The following is an 18,477-nucleotide window of genomic DNA, read 5'->3' as shown; positions in this document are numbered from 1 at the left end:
AGTTTGGTGGAACGCTCCTTAGGTTGTTACAAGTTGTTGACTGTGACTCAAGAATTCCAGCTCAACTCTAATCTGAGGTCACAGTGGAGGACCTGGGTATTTTCCACTTTTAATAATCAATAACCATCCACTCCAGCCCATGTCTTACTCAGTTTGGGCCTGATCCTAAGCCCCTTGAAGTCAATGAGACTCTTACCATTGCCATCAGTGAGTAAGTAGATGAGGCCCTCAGTGCAATAGAGTTTATATTTGTACTGGTGATCTTAAGGGTGAATTTCTTATCTCATGCAGTCTGGCACTAGCTGCTTAGGAGAGACCAAGCACAGCAGTGGAATGGGAAATAAGTTAAATGATGCCTTCCAAACACAGATCACAAAAACTAGTGGAATAGTATTAGCTCTAAACACGTGGAGGTACAAATAACTCTGTACCTTTCAAATAAAACCTGGGGGGAAAAGTGTTTGATTAGTTTACTTTTTAAATAGTATTTCGTAGATATGGTCATTATAAGATATTTTTGTAATGATTTTTTCCCAGTTCAGTTTTACAAGTTTTTTTTCTAACAGTAAACATGTGATTCTTTAACAGGAACCAGTCAAATGTCAGAAGAATGCACACAGCAGTGAAGTTAAATGAAGTAATTGTAAATAGATCCCATGATGCCAGACTTGTTCTACTCAACATGCCTGGCCCTCCAAAGAATGTAGATGGTGATGAAAACTGTATCCTTTGAAGGAAAGCTAAGATGATACTCAAAAATATGCATCTCCCTATCTAACCAGGTTCTTATACTTTGCCTATCAAAGATATTTATTTAAACCAAAATAAGTGTAACTTACTGTTCCAGTGGTATGAAAGTAGTAAATCGTCCTGGGCAGAAACCCACCCACTGCTAAAGGACCTCCCTCAGCCTAAGGGGAGGATCCACAAAGTCCAGGATCTCAATTAATTACGGGGGACAACTAAAGATATAACGGGGACAGGAGTGAGGTCACAGGGATAAAGTCGTAAATCGTGGTTGTTGAGATACAGTAAAGTCACATCTGCCTTGCCACTCTCCTGTTTTGTACCCAAGATGCTTTACTAACGTCACCTGTCAGAGGGCCTGACCTGTCTTGACTACACTCCTTTCTTAGTTTTATTTTCTCTGATGGGCCCGCCTTCATAAGCTTTGGCAACAGTAAGGAAATTCAGTAGCAGGAGTTTTTCCTCCTACAGAATGAGGCTAAACAATCTGACATTACTTAACATGGAAATGATGTTTGCTCTTTCAAGGAATAAGCTACCTTTTTTCTTATTGTACTTTGAAGCATTTAATAAGAATGAATTCCTGTACACAAAAATCAACAAGGAGAGTGGGGGAAAGGGGTTAACACTTACTGATTGGATTCTAAAGAGGCACTTAGTTTAATTATACTAACAAAAGATCTACTTCTGACATGGTAACTTCAAATCTATCGTCTATTTGGCCCTATATTTGGAATTTTGTAACAACTGAAATCTAGCCAGTCTGACATTTACAACTGTGAATCTGTAGGGGTGAGTAAGATGCACTTCCAGGGCGGTTCACGTTTTCAGAGAGGTTTAGAGCATGTTCCTAGGAGGCAGTATGGACGTCCTCCCCAGGAAGTGGCTTGGGTAATACATGACTTTTGTGGATTCAGGTGTGTTTCTAAAGCAGGGAAAATGTTGAATTTTTGTGTGACATTAAAATGGCATACTAGCTTCTTTAACTTCCTATAGCTCAAAGTTTAAGGAATAGATGCAGCATGGGAGAAATTTCTGGGTAGTATCCATGAATCAGCTGTCCCTCTGTTTTCCTTACGTCCCACTAAAGTTTGTCTTGTATTAAAATCTCATGGTGGACAACCGTCCACTCCTGCCCTGTTATAGACCCAGCTTGCACTCTGAAGGGAGCAGTGTTTGAAAAAAGTGTAGGATATGGTTGAAACATGACTCAAAATATGGCTGGGGCATCCCATACATCTTGTGCTTGATGCTATATTGGTCCACAAAGACAACACAGAACTGTCAGATTTAGTCAAGTTGCAATAAATTAATTTACTGCTAAAATGTAATTTGGCCTTTCATTTGGTTTCAAAGCATAAACATTTTCAAAGTATATTCAGCCATGAATATGAAATGTTTATATCAATTTAAGAAACTTTAACTCTACCAGTTCTTCAAAAGTTTAACTGTACTAGTTCTTTAAAGAGTTTGCCCATACTATTTAGAAGAACTCAATCTCCCAATTGCAATTGACATACTAATAAATTCATTTTTAAGAAATCTAAGAGGATTGTTTCAAGAAATCGCTCAAGATTTTTAGTTACACTCAGTATATTAGAAAGCTTATTGCTATTGTATTACTGTTCAGTAAAAAGGATGCCAGTGACTCAGTGTCTGCATTTAAGTTATAAAATATCATTTGTCCTTGACTTTACTGATACAGATATGGAATTCCTGGAGGTTTTGACAGAGGGCTTGGAGAGAGTATTACTTGTTAGAGGAGGTGGTCGTGAAGTCATCACCATTTACTCTTGATTTAATACAGCTTTCTGCACCATCGCACATTTACCTTCTTGATGACAAAGGACATTCCAGTTTTAAATGGAGAAGAAAATAGGTTCTCTCTCTTTCTCTCTCTCCTCCCCTCAAACAAACACAGACTTTCCATCATCCATCCAGTCTCCTGAATGACTTACTAGACTTTTCTCACCAACCTTTACAGTATACTGTAGATCTTAGTACTGGTTCTATTGGTTTTCTGTCAAGTGACACTCCAGTTGCTACATACATATCTTTTGTATTGCAGTAGTACACCATCCAACTGGCAACACAAGTGAATCATGAATCTACAATTTTACTTGGCTTCTGCTTTGATGCTCTGGAATTTGTGAATGTAGTTTTAACACTAAATCTATTTTTAGAAAACAGTGCTAACGTGCAGTGTTTTTAGAAACTGTGTATAAAGTTAGGACTCGAAAGTCAGTTACTGTAACAAGATTTTATATTCGTTTATGGGGATAGGACTACATTATATAGCTAGTTTCTGCTGAAGTTCACCTATAATGCATTTTCTAAACAAAACACTACGTTGTAAGAACTGTCTGACAAAGCTACAGTTTTGTGGGTTCATTTCCAGAACTACAGTTCAAGTATTGGATAAGAATTTATACTTTAATACATTTATAGATTTAAATAAATTATGTTGATATAGTTGATTATGTATGTAGATTGCTACAAACAGTGTGTAGCTTCTGAGACTTATGGTTTTGTGGAGGAGGCAGGTCCCTATTTATTTTTATATTTATTTGTTAGAACCATTGGAAACACAGACGCAAACAGTCTAGGAGTTTCACAGAGAGGTTTCTTAAATCAATTTCAAACCATCAGTGGATCGAAGATAAGTCCGGTGCAGTTCTTCCCCATTTCAAATTCCTGCAGCCCATCATTGTAGGAGTCTGAGTATATTGAGAATCCAGTACGTGGAAATAGAGGTGTTGCATTGCACACAGCGATGGGTTGCACTTGCACAAGAACAGAAGCTGCTTGTTTGTAGGCTTGTCTTTTACCAAGCCCATTAAATTATACTTCCTGTACAGAAGGATCATATTTTTTCAATAAAATGTTGCATACACTTAATTATTAAGCAATGTGGAGTTCTATAGGCTGTAATGCAATAGCTAGTGTGCACACACCATTCTCTCTATTGTATGGAATTGGAATTGTTCAACTACAGCTGCATAGACTGCTAACTATTAAAGGAACAGAAGAATTGACATCCCAGCCAAAGTCTTGTCTGACATTCCCTGGTATATAATACCCCATAATAGATAATTGTGCGCTAACATATTTATGGGAGGAACAGGAGGGACTTTCTCTTCACCTTAACTGTTAGTGGTTGGTATATACTGAAGCATTAAGGTTGATACACTTGATACATTTTTTAATTCTGTCTAGGATAGCAGTTGATATAATCATATAAATGTTTTGATTTCTAGTTGCAGTGAGTTCCACAGACTGATGATACATTGTATTAAAAACTTACTAGTTTCCAAATGTGTGACCCTCTAACTTCTTTCCTTCCCCTCTTCTTCTATTGTAGAAAAGATAATGTGCCACTTCACATTATGCAAAGGTTTCTTTGACTTGGTCATAATGACACCGAGGTGTTTTTACTGGATGGTTACAATTAATACTGTACAAAAGTATCTGTTAGTGAAATGGCAGGGGTTGTGATTTTTTTTTTTTTAATTAGGAGATGCTGATCTCTGTCCCTGTGTATATTGGGGTTGCCATGGTGTGGAGCACAGTGAGACTTGTGTAACCTGGGGTGGATAGAGATGTCTTACCCAGAGGTAAGGTGGGTGGGCACAGAGGTATCATTATGGAATTATATCACATATTCTGGTTTTCTGATCTCCTCTTCCTGTTGCAAGTACTCCTGCTCTCTCCACTGCTATCAGTGTATCCCGAATATAATCGGTGTGTGTATGCCAGAACTCTGGCAAAACAATCCAGCATGTCAAGTCATCGACGGGTGGGTACTACATTGAACTGCTCTTCACATTTCCATGCTTGTTCTCTCCCCCTTCTCAACCCCACTAAGACAATTCAAACCCTTGTTTAGGGAACTGCTCCCTTACAGGAATAGGACATGGGTCCCTCCTAGTCAGGGCCGGCTCCAGGCACTAGCCTGGCAAGCAGGTGCTTGGGGCGGCCGCTCCGGAGTGGGGCGGCACGTCCAGCTATTCATCGGCAATTCGGCGGACGGTCCCTCACTCCTGCTCGGAGCGAAGGACCTCCCGCTGAATTGCCGCTGCAGATCGCGATCGCGGCTTTTTTTTTTTTTTTTTGGCTGCTTGGGGTGGCCAAAACCCTGGAGCCAGCCCTGCTCCCAGTGAAATATGTCTGAAATATGGGATGGAGTTTTGAAGAGCACTGGCACAATTAAGGACCCGGGGGCTTGCTCTGTACTGGAGAACTAATTTTTTGCTTAAAAACTAACTGTACTGGAGCGCAGGCTCTGGCAGCATGAATCATTTTTACTCTTTGTTTTAGAACAAGTTGAAAAGGTCGAGCGTGTGAAGTCTACAATAACATTTGTAAAGAAATCCTCCAATGAATGATGTTGTGGAAGAGCAAAGTATTATATAAATTTAAGCTGATCACAATCACTCATTTGCATGCACTGTAATAGAGGAGTATTATTCTTGCTGGTTTATTGCTTAGAATTTATTAGAACAGCTCTGAGGAATTACCTTTTTTTGTCCCCACCTCAGCGCACCATATTTAAACTTTTCCGAGCCACACCACACTGAAGAATCAGATAGCCATATTGGTTCATCATGGAAAATCATGTTCCTGTGGCATTTGGCGTCATGCAACTCCATTTTATTAAAGGGTTTTAGTGCCATCTACTGCACGTTCAAGTAAACTGTGGGACTTCATCCTTAACTTCTAAAGTCTGTTGCTTGTTAACAGGTGTTAGCTGTGTTAGAATGTATGCAGGAAGCATGCAATGCAGGTTGTCAACAACAAAAAACGTCAAAGGAATATACAGACAGCAAACACAAAATTGGGTCTGGTCATTAGTATTTAGTAAATGTTATGGATAATTGAGAACCTTTAATATAGTGGGTTCAAAAGTGTTTACTCTAAACTTTTTTAGTCCCACCTCCCCAAATCTCTCAGCCTCTCCTATTGGATGTAATATGGAGGGTAGGAGGGGGCAGAAGTTCAGCGCAAACTCGTGGGAGAGATGGAGTGGAACAGGCAGAATAGGAAAACATTCAAAGCAAAAAGGTAGAATCTAGTTGAATCATCTTGGCTGCTGCTTGTTGGGGAACTGAGTGGGTATTTCCATTCTCTTCTAAGCTACCCAGATTTCTCTTTCAAGAAGAGAGCCTGCACTTATTCCTGTTTCCCCCGTGTGTTGCGTTTTAATTTTAATCTGATGGGTTCACATCAGTTCATGTTTACAAATCCATCAGTATTGGGGGAAATTCACACAACTTGTTCACGCTGGCAATGATCCAGTTTATAACAAGCTGACAAATATTTAGCATAAGTCTGGGGCCAAGAATAAGCTCACAGGTGAAATTTCTTCTTTGAGCAAACTGTATTGTTTATCAAAAATGTAAATATAGGCCGAGATGGCATTTTAAATTGCAAATGGCAATCTTTGCTGTCACTTGAAAGAAAAGATACCAATATTTGCACGTCCTCCCCCTGCCTGGGACGGCAGAGATGTTAATGAAGTACAAGCATCAGAATCTGTGCTGTCTCTCGTAGACACCATTTTTTACGAAACTCACAATGGAGCAGTATTTTCCGTGAAGACCACTGTGGTATTCTGCTATTGAAGCTTAGCTTTTATAGCGGGAGAGATGCTGCAAAACATGTTGAAGTTTAGACACTCAAATCCACATGAGGGAGCTAGAGTGCCAGTCATTTGGGAGTTTTGTTGATTTGAAGAAACACGCAGATTTTTATAACCCACTGCTGAGGCTCAATTCTTATTGAATTTTTCATGTTATTTATTTACAAAGGTGTCTGTGAGTACTGTAGGTACCTGGCATGTAATCAGATAAAGAAACAAAACTCCCACTCATTCAGACAAAAATAAATCAAGTTCCCCATTTCCCCTTTGCATCATCCTAACAATATTCGTTTAACAGGGAATTGTGGTGTGCTCTGAAGGTGGACGGATTAAAATTATACTGGAGTAATTATACACTCATCATTTAGCCCCGGTTTGTATGAAGGTGCTGCCAAGGCTAGAGGCTTGGTTAAATTCAGAGCTGTACTTTCAAACCAGGGGAGTGGTTGGTTTTCTGTATTCAAGAAGCATGGCACTTGCTAAAGCCATAACAATCTCCAAGACAATCGTCTTCCTACGAACTGGGCACAAACTTACAGCAGGCCTAGGAAATAGCTAAGAAGATGTCATTCAAAGCTCAGTAATTTTAGAGGAAACAATGCCTGCTGCTTTACTCCAAATACCAGGTGCCCCACCCTGCATGAGTTTCGGTCATGGCAGGCCGCAGCAGTTGTTACAACACAACATGGCAGGTGACAGGCCTGAAGACAATTTCTCCCAATAGCCTCTCACATCCCAGTCTCCAGCCTCTAACAACTGGGGTGCTGTGTTCCATTTGCTCAACACAAAGTGCAAAGAGAGCTGGCCCATTTACTTGTGGGGTTAGGCTGTTCTCTGACATCATCCATTTCATGCCTCCCTTTTTTTGTAGGACACATGGCAGTCAAAGTCTGGCACACCCTGGAAGCAATGGGTCTGAGGGCCGCAGCCAAGGGTTGGCCCCACCGTTATCATTAATCTGGCGGTATTGCAACAAATGGCATTGCATTGTAGTAGTATTAATGCTGCAAGCTGTCCATCCATGATGGCACGTTATCGACTTGGTCAAGTATGTGGCTCAAATATAGGAGGGCATGTTGAGCAAGTATGCTGTGGAGCCCCTGACATTTTATATGGTAGTGATTTGATTCATTGGAAGTGGATGGGGCAAACTGATGCTCTGGGAGCTTGGATTAGATAAATTCCTTCATGTTGCAGAATCTAGAGGCTTAGATAAAAATCCAGACTTTGTGCAGCAAATCTCACAAAACCACACACACACATAAAATATCTGGTATTTCTTGCTTTTCAGCTGGGCTTCAAGAATGGGTTTTCTCAGTATCCACATTTAGGTATTTCTCTTCAGTGTCAGCCACCAGCAGAAACTGCAGCCAGGAGTGTGGAAATGAAAAACTTTAAATAAATAAAGCTTTGAACACCCAAAAGTAGCTTTGTGTGAGGATGTCTTGATGTGTACACTCTCAGCTGGTTTGCCTACTTATAAGTTATTTTTGTATGACTGAGAACAGAAATTGGCCATAGTCTGGCAGGACTTCAAAATGCTATTGGATGACTGTCTTAAGGCAGGCTACAGATCTACTTTTTCCTGAAGGTTTGACAGACAACATAGTAATCTACTGTTAGGTCGTAAGAACTATTGGTCCTGGAAACAGTTATACAAACTTTAAATTAAAGACTTAATGAGAGTAATAAGTGACTTAAATGAAGCACTTTGCAAAAATGACAGAGCCCTCTTTAGGTAACTGAATACGCAGGGTATCTGTCAAATGTCTCCTTATTTGAAACACTTTTCTGAATTTATAACAAATGCATGCTCTGCTTTCAGTTTCATATTTTACTAGTTAAACCCTCAATTTGGTTCTCATTAGATAAAAAACAGCAGTTACCAGAGCTCAAAAAAAAGTTGGGGGCAGGGGGAAGGGCAGAGAAACATTAAAGAGCTAAATGAAATATGTAAATACACTGCTTCATAATAAGCTGGCAATATTCAAGGCTGAATGTATTTTTCCATGGGTTCCTTTCATCTGCTTTCACCTGAGAATCCACATAAGCATTTCCCATAATAAAATGCTTTGTGGGCCAGTCTGCTTTTCTCTTTCAAGGACAAGCACAGGGCACTTCCTCTGAGGCCAGCTGAACCAGGGGTAAAGCACAGCCCAGTTTATTGTCTGGAGACTTTAAACCAGCATAACTCTTGTCTTGCCAGAATGGCTTAACCTCTGCCTTTCATAAGGGGTATGTTAGGCGCTGTTCCATTCAGCACCATTCTTGACAACTTGTCTGCATTAATGAAGGTCATTTCCCAACGTAAAGGAGTGGACAGCTGAGCTAGCAAACCAAAATGAATATTTAAAATACATATCCAATGAGCACTTTCTTCTACCCTTCCTCTGTCCCTATGGTATGTTGTTGCAATTAGATCTTCATATTTACCTAATCGTTAGCTCAATTTTGACTTCATCGTGTCACAATAACCTATAACAATAAATGTTGACAAGAAAAAGCGCAAAGGGGAGACAGACTGAATTAGTCTAAATAGAAAAGCCTACTGATCTAATTCAAGGAATGTGTCATGCCTGATAAACAAGAGGTAGTGTGGGACTGGAAATCAGTGCATCAAAATCGGTGTATCAGAAATTAGGCTTAATTGGTGGACAAAATAATGAGAGGATGGAGTGTTCTGCCCATCTCTCCCTTTGGGGGTCCTTAAAACACTTGAAAATCAGGGGGAGAAGCATGAGTGCAACAATTACTGAGTAATCCACTGGAACACTGCTGGATCTTTGTCATCTGGTCCTGAGAGCTGTTCTGGCCGGGCCAGAAAGAGGGACCCAGATGATATTGCCACCTCCACTGGCTCCGGCTGACACCCAAACACCACCTGGGACGTGAGACCTCCTCCCCCCTTATTTCTCCTCTTTCCTATCTCTCCTTTTTTCCTTCTGTGTCTGGCTTAGCTGACCAAAACTGTATATTTTTACAACATTGCTGTAAGACCACTGTAAAATACCATCTAAAAGGCTGTCAAACAAGGGATTTTGCCTTATAAAAACTCCCTCACCCTATAGCTGGAGAGAAAGGGAATAAAGGGTGTTGATAAAATAAAAGCCTTACTTAATACTTTGCATTTCAAATGCTTGAACCATTTTTCCTTCTTTGCTGCATCTTTAGTAAAAGGTTAAGCAGCTGTTTGCCATGGTACTAAGCAGGCTGAAGTCTCCGTATACCAAACCCAAACCTGGTTGAAAACTATTTAATGTTGGACAGTGACTGGGTTATGTTAACACCTTTGACTCTGAGCCCACATATTCCAGCTAAATTAATACAATAGGCAGATTTAGCTGTGTAACTCCCATGCCTTTGTTCTTCTCTATGCTGAGGGCCAGATCCTCAAAGGTATTCAGGCTCCTAACTTCCATTAATACAGGATTTTAATTGAAGCTAGGAACCTAAATTCCCCCTGGGCCTGGGTCTTTAAATCTGTAAGGACACTGCTGTGGCTACAGCTCAAGAGTTCTCAGTTGCTCATGGCCACTTCTCCATTCTGGTTTTGTCCATCTAAAATGCAATATTAGATTTTAAAGGCTGTGTGTTTCTCCTTGTGCCTAGTATTCCCTTTACCTAGGTTTTCTTCCTGCAGGCCTAGAGTCAGTATTTGCATGGAAGGAAGTAGGTCTAAAACAGCCATAACTGGGTAAAACCATAAGTCTGACTTTCAGAAGTGCTGGGCAACTCCAGCTGCCTTTGCAGGCAATAGGAGCTACACTTGCTCAGCATCTCTGAAACTCAGGCCATAGATCTTTAGGAGGCATAATAGAAATGTGAAAACTGCCTGGGGGTTGTATGAATACCACTGCTGTCTAATACCACTGACTCCATTTACAGTGTCTGTATCTTCTGCTATTTAATACACACCAGTCGTTGGGTCATCACCGAAAGAATTTAAGGCTTGGCACAATGATTGTATGGAATGAAGGCCTTGGAGGGAGTTTATTGTGGGGCAGTGGGTTATCCTCTTTCTAATATCTTAGTTCTACATAGTATTTTTCACCTGCAAGGGTCCCTAACAGTAACACTACAGAGATTCAAACCTATACGTCAACTATAGACGCAGAATACTTCATCCATCTGCGCCTGCTCGGGTGACACAGGACAATTGTTTAAGAGTTAGGAGCTGTCATAACAATTTATGCTGCTCAAACTGTAGAGGACAGATAATGTTACTACCAAAAATCTGGCCAGGACAGTCAGAGTTAGTGCCTCTGCTCTGGGGAGGGGCTGGGGGGCAGTGCCATGTCATCTTTTCTGACCACATGTCCTCAGAGCCATGACATGACACGTCCAGAGCACCATTATTGTTTGTTTCCCTACCACTCTGCTTTTGCATGGGGCTGGAAGCAAAAATGCTGCCATAGTGAGAGAGAGGCTCTTTACCTGTTACCTCTGGGCTAAACGAGAGCAGAAAGTCATGGAAATCTCAGAAATAAGCATATGTTGAAAATACTCATTTCTTTACCCACTCATCGCTACAGCTGAGGTCTAAAGCCAGAGAACACAATCCAGTTAGACTTGAGAGTGCTTGTTTAATTGGACAATTCTGAGAACACCAAGAATTGGGCAATTATGAGTTTATTCCAAGTGTATTGGGAGGAGGGGACACAACCAGCAACCTCAGCTGCTCTTTTGATATTGCAAGTCAGTACAGTTACTTCCCTAAAATTAAAAATGATTAGGGATTCTGTACTTTAGAAAACAGCATAATGTACCCAAACTTTAGCTACATACATTGATAGTTACATTATATTTAAAGAGGAGCTAGAAGTGGCTTCTAGTGCATGGCTGCAATAAATACTGCAGGGGCAGTGGAGAAGTGTCATTCCCATAATCTCTTTCAAACCTAACAAGAGCAAAGGACTGACCCTGCCCATACCAGTCTGAAGTATCAAAATCTAATTAGTCTCATTACTAATCATGTTTCCACAATGGAATCCTGCCTAATACATCTTGCTTGACCTAGTATTTGAGGGAAATTCAACAGTGTCTCCAAACTGGGGGAACTGTGGCAGTTTTCTAAAACAAAACAAAACAAAAAAACTTGGAGATGACAGTCCTGCCACCATAATGGATAGATGGAGGGGAAAGGAAAAACAAGAAATTTTCACACTTGACAGATTGGAGCCTCTAAAATATTCTTTTATAAGTTTCAAATCCTCTTATGTGTTAAGATAAAGAGATTGTCGCAGAATCAGAGTGATGAAACTGGCAAAGGAAATGTGTTTTTTGAACTTTGTAACTGATCCTTTGGGCTTTCTTTAGTCCCTGGTACAAGCCTATTCAGTTGTCTGATTTATTGGCACCACCAAAGAGAACTGAATAAAATAGTTTTAATAAGATTCCAAACCAGCTAAAGTTGTGCATGTGGTTTCAAGTTTCTTTACAGCCCTGAGATTTAGCGAGGAGGCTGCAGACTGGTGGAGCTTTCAGCAAACCTGAGCTGTGTGTCAAGCAAATGGGGGTCTAATGGCTGAAATGTGGACCTGGATGCACATTGTAGTGTGTAAAACCATGTCTATAGGTAACTCAGTGAGTACAAATAGAGACATGAAACCAGAAAAAAGGGTGTACAAATCCATTTGACCAGCTTTCCTGCATCATTACTGCTAAACAAGCTGCTGTCTCCAACCCCTCACTCCCAGAATTACATTTGGATATTTGAAACCTCAGTGCAGTGGTACAAATTCCTGGTTCTTCATGTTTCCTGGTTTCCTATGGAGAAGCAAACAAATGATGATAATAGAAAAGTCCAGCTCCTGTTTCAGTTAGTAGCAATGTGTCAGACCTGGTTGTGCTAATGTTCCAATAGTCATTACGTTCCAAAGGACAGAGGGACCCTGCCAGGTTTAATTGAGTCATTGCTGCTTTAGCAGAGCCATGGGATAGAAAACATCTTCAGTTCTGCCCCATAGACATGGTCTACCCGTAGTAAAAAGCTGGTATTTCTAACAGTAGCACTTAAAAAAAGGTAACTCTCTTACAACCCAGCATAAATGCTGCAATTGTCACCTCCACTGCATGAATAAAAGGGTGGGGGGGAAAGCAAAACCACATACTAATAAAAGGAGAAAACCCTTTTCTATGGCAGAGTTCAGCAATGAGGAGAACCAGACAAGAGCCTTATCCAGCACTCTATAAAGATAAACTTTGCAGGACCAAATTCAACAGGGGTAGGAATGGGCACAACGTCCATTAATGGCGGTGGGAATTGTGCCTGCTTGTAGGCCAGACTAGTGCTGCATTTCACCTCTCTAGCCTTCAATGGGAGTGTTAGGTGAGTAAGGATAGGTCCCGAAATGACTACATTTGGAAGCAACATAGTAAAGGGTTCTGAAAAAAGGGTCTTCAAGTTGTCGCACAAGGAGCAGCTCTGCAGTGAGTGGATGTGCCCATGTGAGAGAACTTAGACTAGAGCCAGTGATATCCATTTGAGCACCATCTGAGGTGCTGTCCCTTACTTCTTGTCTCTGGAAAGAACGGCTTTGGCAATAAAAAGACCAAAGGATCTTGCAGCACGTATTTTAGGTGATGCAGCAGCTAATAGTTGACTAATCTTTGTGTTCATTGATTATATTCTAGACCAGCAGTAGGCAACCTATGGCACGCGTGCCAAAGGCGGCACGCGAGCTGATTTTCAGTGGCACCAGTGGCGTATTATCGCCTAGGCCAACAAGGCCTAGGCTTAGGGCAGCAAATTTGCAGGGGTGGCAAATTTATAATAGCAGCATTTTTGTAATTGCGGCACCAGTGACTCCGCGATTTTACCAATCATAGTGCTTATTGAAACCACCAATGACGGCGCGACGCCATTTAGTAAACATACTCACGAGAATCCTAAACTGCACCGGACCCCTGCTTGAACGTGGGGTTTTGGATCCACGCGCGGTCCCGCGCTATAAGCGAAATCGCGCTATACAGACGTGCGTTCAAGCGAGGGTCCGCTGTACTTGTGATTTTATTTATAATAAAACTTGTAAATGTTCAATTATTTTAATGATATTTAGATTCATTTTAGTTCAAACGAATTTGTAAAAAAATGAAAACAAGTTCATATGGGGCCGGGGGTGGCAATTATTTCAGGGCCTAGGGGCGGCAAAATCATTAATCCGCCACTGAGTAACACTCACACTGCCCGGGTCCTGGCCACTTTTTAAATGAAGCTTCTTAAACATTTTAAAAACCTTATTTACTTTACATACAACGATAGTTTAGTTATATATTATAGACTTATAGAAAGAGACCTTCTAAAAACGTTAACATGTATTACTGGCACGCGAAACCTTAAATTAGAGTGAATAAACGAAGACTCAGCACACCACTTCTGAAAGGTTGCTGACCCCTGTTCTAGACAATGGAGCTGAGATAAAAGAATCCAGAAAGAAAATGGCTGAGACATCTCAGTCACAAGCAGAATATAGAAAAGCTGAGTACTACTGTGTAAACATAATCTCAAATTAATAGCTACTGCTTTGCTCTTCTCTAGCATATATTCTGTATAGCTCCCCAAATGCTGTACAAACAATAGTTATTTCTCTAACCTCCACTCTCCGGGAGATAATATAGAAATTGTACTGAGTTAGATGAGGCAGAGCGAGATTAAGTGATGTGTCCAATGAATAGGAGAAAGAACGTTAATGCATTTGCTCAAAAAATCTACACTGAAACCGCAGCATTAGATTTTTCAAACCATGCAGTGACGGACACCATAGAGTTGAGATTATATATTTGTAACCAGTCGGTCAAATAAAGTGAGCTAGGGCAGACTTGCCTTCAACTCCCCCCATGGACTATGCATTCTGCCCCAACTCTTGCAATATTTCAAGGTTACCAAGGTGAGGAAAACAGGAAGGAAGCCATAGAACACTGCTGAACATAACCAAAGTCATATAATCCAGCCTTCCTATCTAAGATACTTATCTGGCTCCTATTACTGTAGTATCTGAGCATCTTCACAATGTTTTAATCCTCATAACACCCCCATTCACCCGGGCAAGGAAGTACATTATCCCCATTTTACAGAAAGCACAGGAAGACTAAGTGACTTACCCCTAGAAGCCTGTAGTAGAGCAGGGAATTGAACCCAGGTCTTTGAGGTCCTAAGTTAATACCCTACGCAGGGGTTATTTGTCCTTGTTTGCTAAACAGCTTCTGACAGGTCTGAGGTCTATTGCATAGCTAACAGGAATTAAAAACTGTTCTGCATTAGGTTGCATGGGTGCCTGTAAAGCAATACAAAATGCTTAGATTACACTTAACAGGGGAAATAAGCCGCTGCCTTTTATTGGACTAAAAATATGTTCTACTCAGAGTTCTGGGTGGAACATGGGTGTTAACTCTGCAGTTTTCTGTTTCTTTAAAGAAAAAGGCATGAGCCAATGAACTCTGTAACTTTTGACCTTGGCAGCTGGTACATGCACTAAAGCATGAGGGGCCATCTCCCCTGTTTAACCATGTTTTATTTGATCTAATGAAACAGTACATTCTCAGTCATATACATGTTTAATATCTTATAAAAATCCTTTTAAGCTTTTGCCCTCAATCCTGTATTTTTTTTTTTTATTATTATAGAATATCAGGGTTGGAAGGGACCTCAAGGTCATCTAGTCTAACCCCCTGCTCAAAGCAGAACCAATCCCCAGACAGATTTTTTACTCCGGATCCCTAAATGGCCCCCACAAGGATTGAATTCACAACCCTGTGTTTAACAGGCCAATGCTCAAACCACTGAGCTATCCCTCCCCCTTCAGTGAGAGCCACAGGATATATATGTACTGTGCCTAGAAGCATGTCCTTTTATCCATTCTAAATATCTTTCATTTTATTGGCTATCCCATTGTTCTCTTCTAATGATGAAAGAGCAGCAAATTTAAAGTCTCCATACCTTCTTTATTTTGTGTCTCACTCATGTCCCCTCTTTTTTCCATCTCTTCTCCAGCCTGAATAGTTCCAATATGTCTTCAGATGACAGGGCCTCCATGTCTTTAATAACATTTTCATCAGTTGTCTCAGAGCCTTCTGAATACTGGAAGAAAATGACCAGGGTTCCCCCGGTATAATATGTTAGAGAAACACTGACCTAGGGACACCTTGGGAAGGGGTATGCAATAAAGCCTTCCATTTGCCACCTTCTCTGTATCCAAAGGGTTCGTGGGAAACTGGATTAATTTGGTGAATACTCCTAATTTTCATCCAATAACAAACTGTCAATCTCCCCCATTGCTCAAGGGGTAATGTGGCAACAAGTGTTGTCCTATTGCTGAGTCATGCCCTCACCTGTGGATACTGTGTTAGGATCCAGCCCTCAAAGGTGACTGGTGCTGTAGGGAAGAAGGACATTTCTATTGGATGGCAGCAGCTGTCAATCACACCCACTCCCTGCTCTGGACAGCATTAATACCATCTGTGAAGAAGAAAGTTTCTGGTATTTTTCTGGGCTATGTCTTGGTTAGAAGTGTTTGGTGTCCCTAGAAATTTTTTGAGATCCTTTCCAGCTAAATCTTCCAGATAGAAGAATAGAGTCCCAGGTGCGCCAGCACTTCCACGCTGAATGTGATGCTGCTGTGAACGGCATGGTAAACCTGGAGCTGTATGCCAGCTATGTCTACTTGTCCATGGTGAGTGTAGGTCAAGAGCTGTGCTGTTAAGCTTTTTCAACTCACTTTGTTTTAGCTCCCATGACAGCTAGCTTGTCTGCTACTGTATGGTTTAAAAAAACCGCTCTAGCTGTATGCTGTACCTCTTATCCTGTATCAGTGGACAATACAGGAGAGCAGTGAGGGCATAAAACTATTTCTGACCCTTGTGGTTTTGTGGCATGTTAGTGGAGAAGCCTCTGAGTCTGAATCTTAACAGCCATTTCTGAGGCTTCTTTGTGGGAGGGTGGGAAAACTTAATATGAGCAGACATGTTCTTTAAGTGTGAGGATTGATCATATGCTGCTGTTAGCTTGAGGCTTTATTACCTTCACTGATCTCCTCTACTCCTCCCTAGTCCTACTACTTTGACTGTTATGACGTGGCCCTGAGGCACATGGCCCAGTTTCTGAAGGAGCAGTCCCATGAGGAGAGGAAGCATGCAGAGAAGTTCCTGAAATACCAGAACAAGTGAGGGGGACGCATTGGCCTGCAGGACATCAAGGTATGCAACAAATCAACGTGTGTCCCTGGGAGGGTGGGGGAGTGGATTCTAGACTGAGGTTAATCACTATGTGTGGGGTTGGAGCTAGAACTTGCATGTCTAAAGGAAAGAGATGGGGCTTCCTAGGAGATCTGGTTTCCCAAATGGCATTATTCTTGTGGTAAATTAGAGCTGTATGTTTCAAAAGCATCCGCCTTTGGCCCTGTAGTAAAGGGTATGTGAAAGCATGGGTGGGCCTCTGATTGTGCTAAAGGTTTGCTTAGCTGTGACCAGGCCATTTGCTCCATTACTTCACAAGCAATGACTTCAGTTCATAATTATAGAACCCTTAATGGGATAAACAGTGCTGTTATCGGTGGGGGTGGAAAGCTGCTTTGGATGCAAAATTACAGTTTGGTAACAAGGAGAGTGATGTGTCTGGTTCTCTTCCGTGGCTCCCCTCCTCTACAGAAGCCAGAGCGGGATGAGTGGGGGAACAGCCTGGAGGCCCTGCAGTGTGCCCTGCAGCTGGAGAAGACTCTGAACCAGGCACTGCTGGACCTGCACAAGCTGGCTATGGAGAAGAATGATCCCCATGTGAGTTAATTGTCTTATGTGGGTTGATGGTGTCAGAAGAAAAGGTCTGTTTGGGCCAGCATTTTAGAAGATGGGTTCTTCAGTCTGCTATCTCAATGCAGAGAATGGGGTGGGAGGGCAGGAGAGGGTAAGGATGGGAAGGGAAATGCAAGGGATTATTTTGCAGCTAACTTTTCTACTGCTGTCTGTGGTGTGTACCAGGTGAGCAATCTTCTGGATAGCCTCACCTTCCCTGGGAGCAATCCCTGTGTTGCTTGCTGTATTGGCACCAGAACAGGCTGCTTCCACATGGGCACTATGTGGTGTATCAGTAGACAAAGTTGTCCCTACAAAAGCTTTGCTTTTATTTAGATTGCTGGGAGGTAGAGGGGTGTGTGGGGGGAGGGAGAGATCTACATTTCAGACCTGGCCAGGAAAGAGTGTGCAGGGGTGGGCAAGAAGGAATTTCTCACTTGCACAAATGCTCATTCTGACCCTTCAGGTACACATCCCTGACCTATAGGATATTTTTACCCTTATGCTGGACTCAGGGTGTGCACCTTTTGAGTCGTATAGAGTTGGAGCTCCTGCAAGAGCTGGCCCTAATGTGTTCTTCTGATGTAGAAGTCTGCTTGGACAGTAACTGAGCCACTGAGTGTCCTCAAAGGCCAAATGGGTGACCTAGAAACTTGAGGCACTTTTGAAATGAAGGCCAGTTAACCAATGGGTGAAGTCTTGAGTTAAACACATGGTTCTCAGGCCTGCCTATGTTGGTCACTAAAAGACTGTTGTAGCTACTAAGTTTGGCAGCAGTGCCTATAGGAGCAGGAGTGAGTCCCTCTTTCTTTTGCAGTTATGTGACTTCTTGGCGTCTGAGTATCTGGAGGAGCAGGTGAAGGCCATCAAGCAGCTGGGAGACCACCTCACCAACCTGAAGCGCCTGGGAGTACCCCAGAATGGCATGGGAGAGTACCTGTTTGACAAGCACACCCTGGGGGAGAGCAGCTGAACTCTGCACTAGGGACCTGCCCAGTTGTGTAGATCATGTCATAGCTGAATTACTCTGGATATAGATCAGAAAATAGATGCCTTGTCTTACACCAGAAAGTTTATTCTCAGTATTTAGGTAACTTGGCTCATGTGATATTACTCCAACTGGGGATGCAGGCTGGTTTCATCCACTACGGCATCTGTGGAGAATACTAATGTGATATTAAGAAGAGCAGGCATCTTGTGAGGTGGAGCGGGGAAATGACTGGAACATGGTCCTCATAGTCTTGTTTGAGACTAAAGAACTTGTGGTAGAGGGCTGTGATGGGACAGGGTCTCCATGGGACAATGGTGCG

The 18,477-nt window shown here is 41.8% G+C and overlaps 1 protein-coding gene and 1 pseudogene across 3 annotated transcripts in view; both read left to right on the top strand.

Moving 5' to 3' along the window:
• SLC12A4 (solute carrier family 12 member 4) overlaps positions 1–2,544 on the top strand; it is a 72,924-nt gene extending 70,380 nt beyond the window's left edge. For all 3 annotated transcript variants that reach the window (XM_065416749.1, XM_065416748.1, XM_065416751.1), the window contains 2 exons: positions 589–722; positions 2,453–2,544. In XM_065416749.1, the coding sequence (XP_065272821.1) occupies positions 589–722; positions 2,453–2,544 (226 nt within the window). The remainder of the gene's footprint in view (positions 1–588; positions 723–2,452) is intronic.
• A 10,191-nt stretch (positions 2,545–12,735) lies between these two features.
• Positions 12,736–18,140, top strand: LOC135888980 (ferritin heavy chain A-like; annotated as a pseudogene).
• Positions 18,141–18,477: the final 337 nt, after the last annotated feature.

This window comes from Emys orbicularis, chromosome 14 (assembly GCF_028017835.1).
Source record: "Emys orbicularis isolate rEmyOrb1 chromosome 14, rEmyOrb1.hap1, whole genome shotgun sequence".
Classification (NCBI taxonomy): Eukaryota; Metazoa; Chordata; order Testudines; family Emydidae; genus Emys; species Emys orbicularis.
This window is presented reverse-complemented; position numbering and strand designations above follow the sequence as displayed.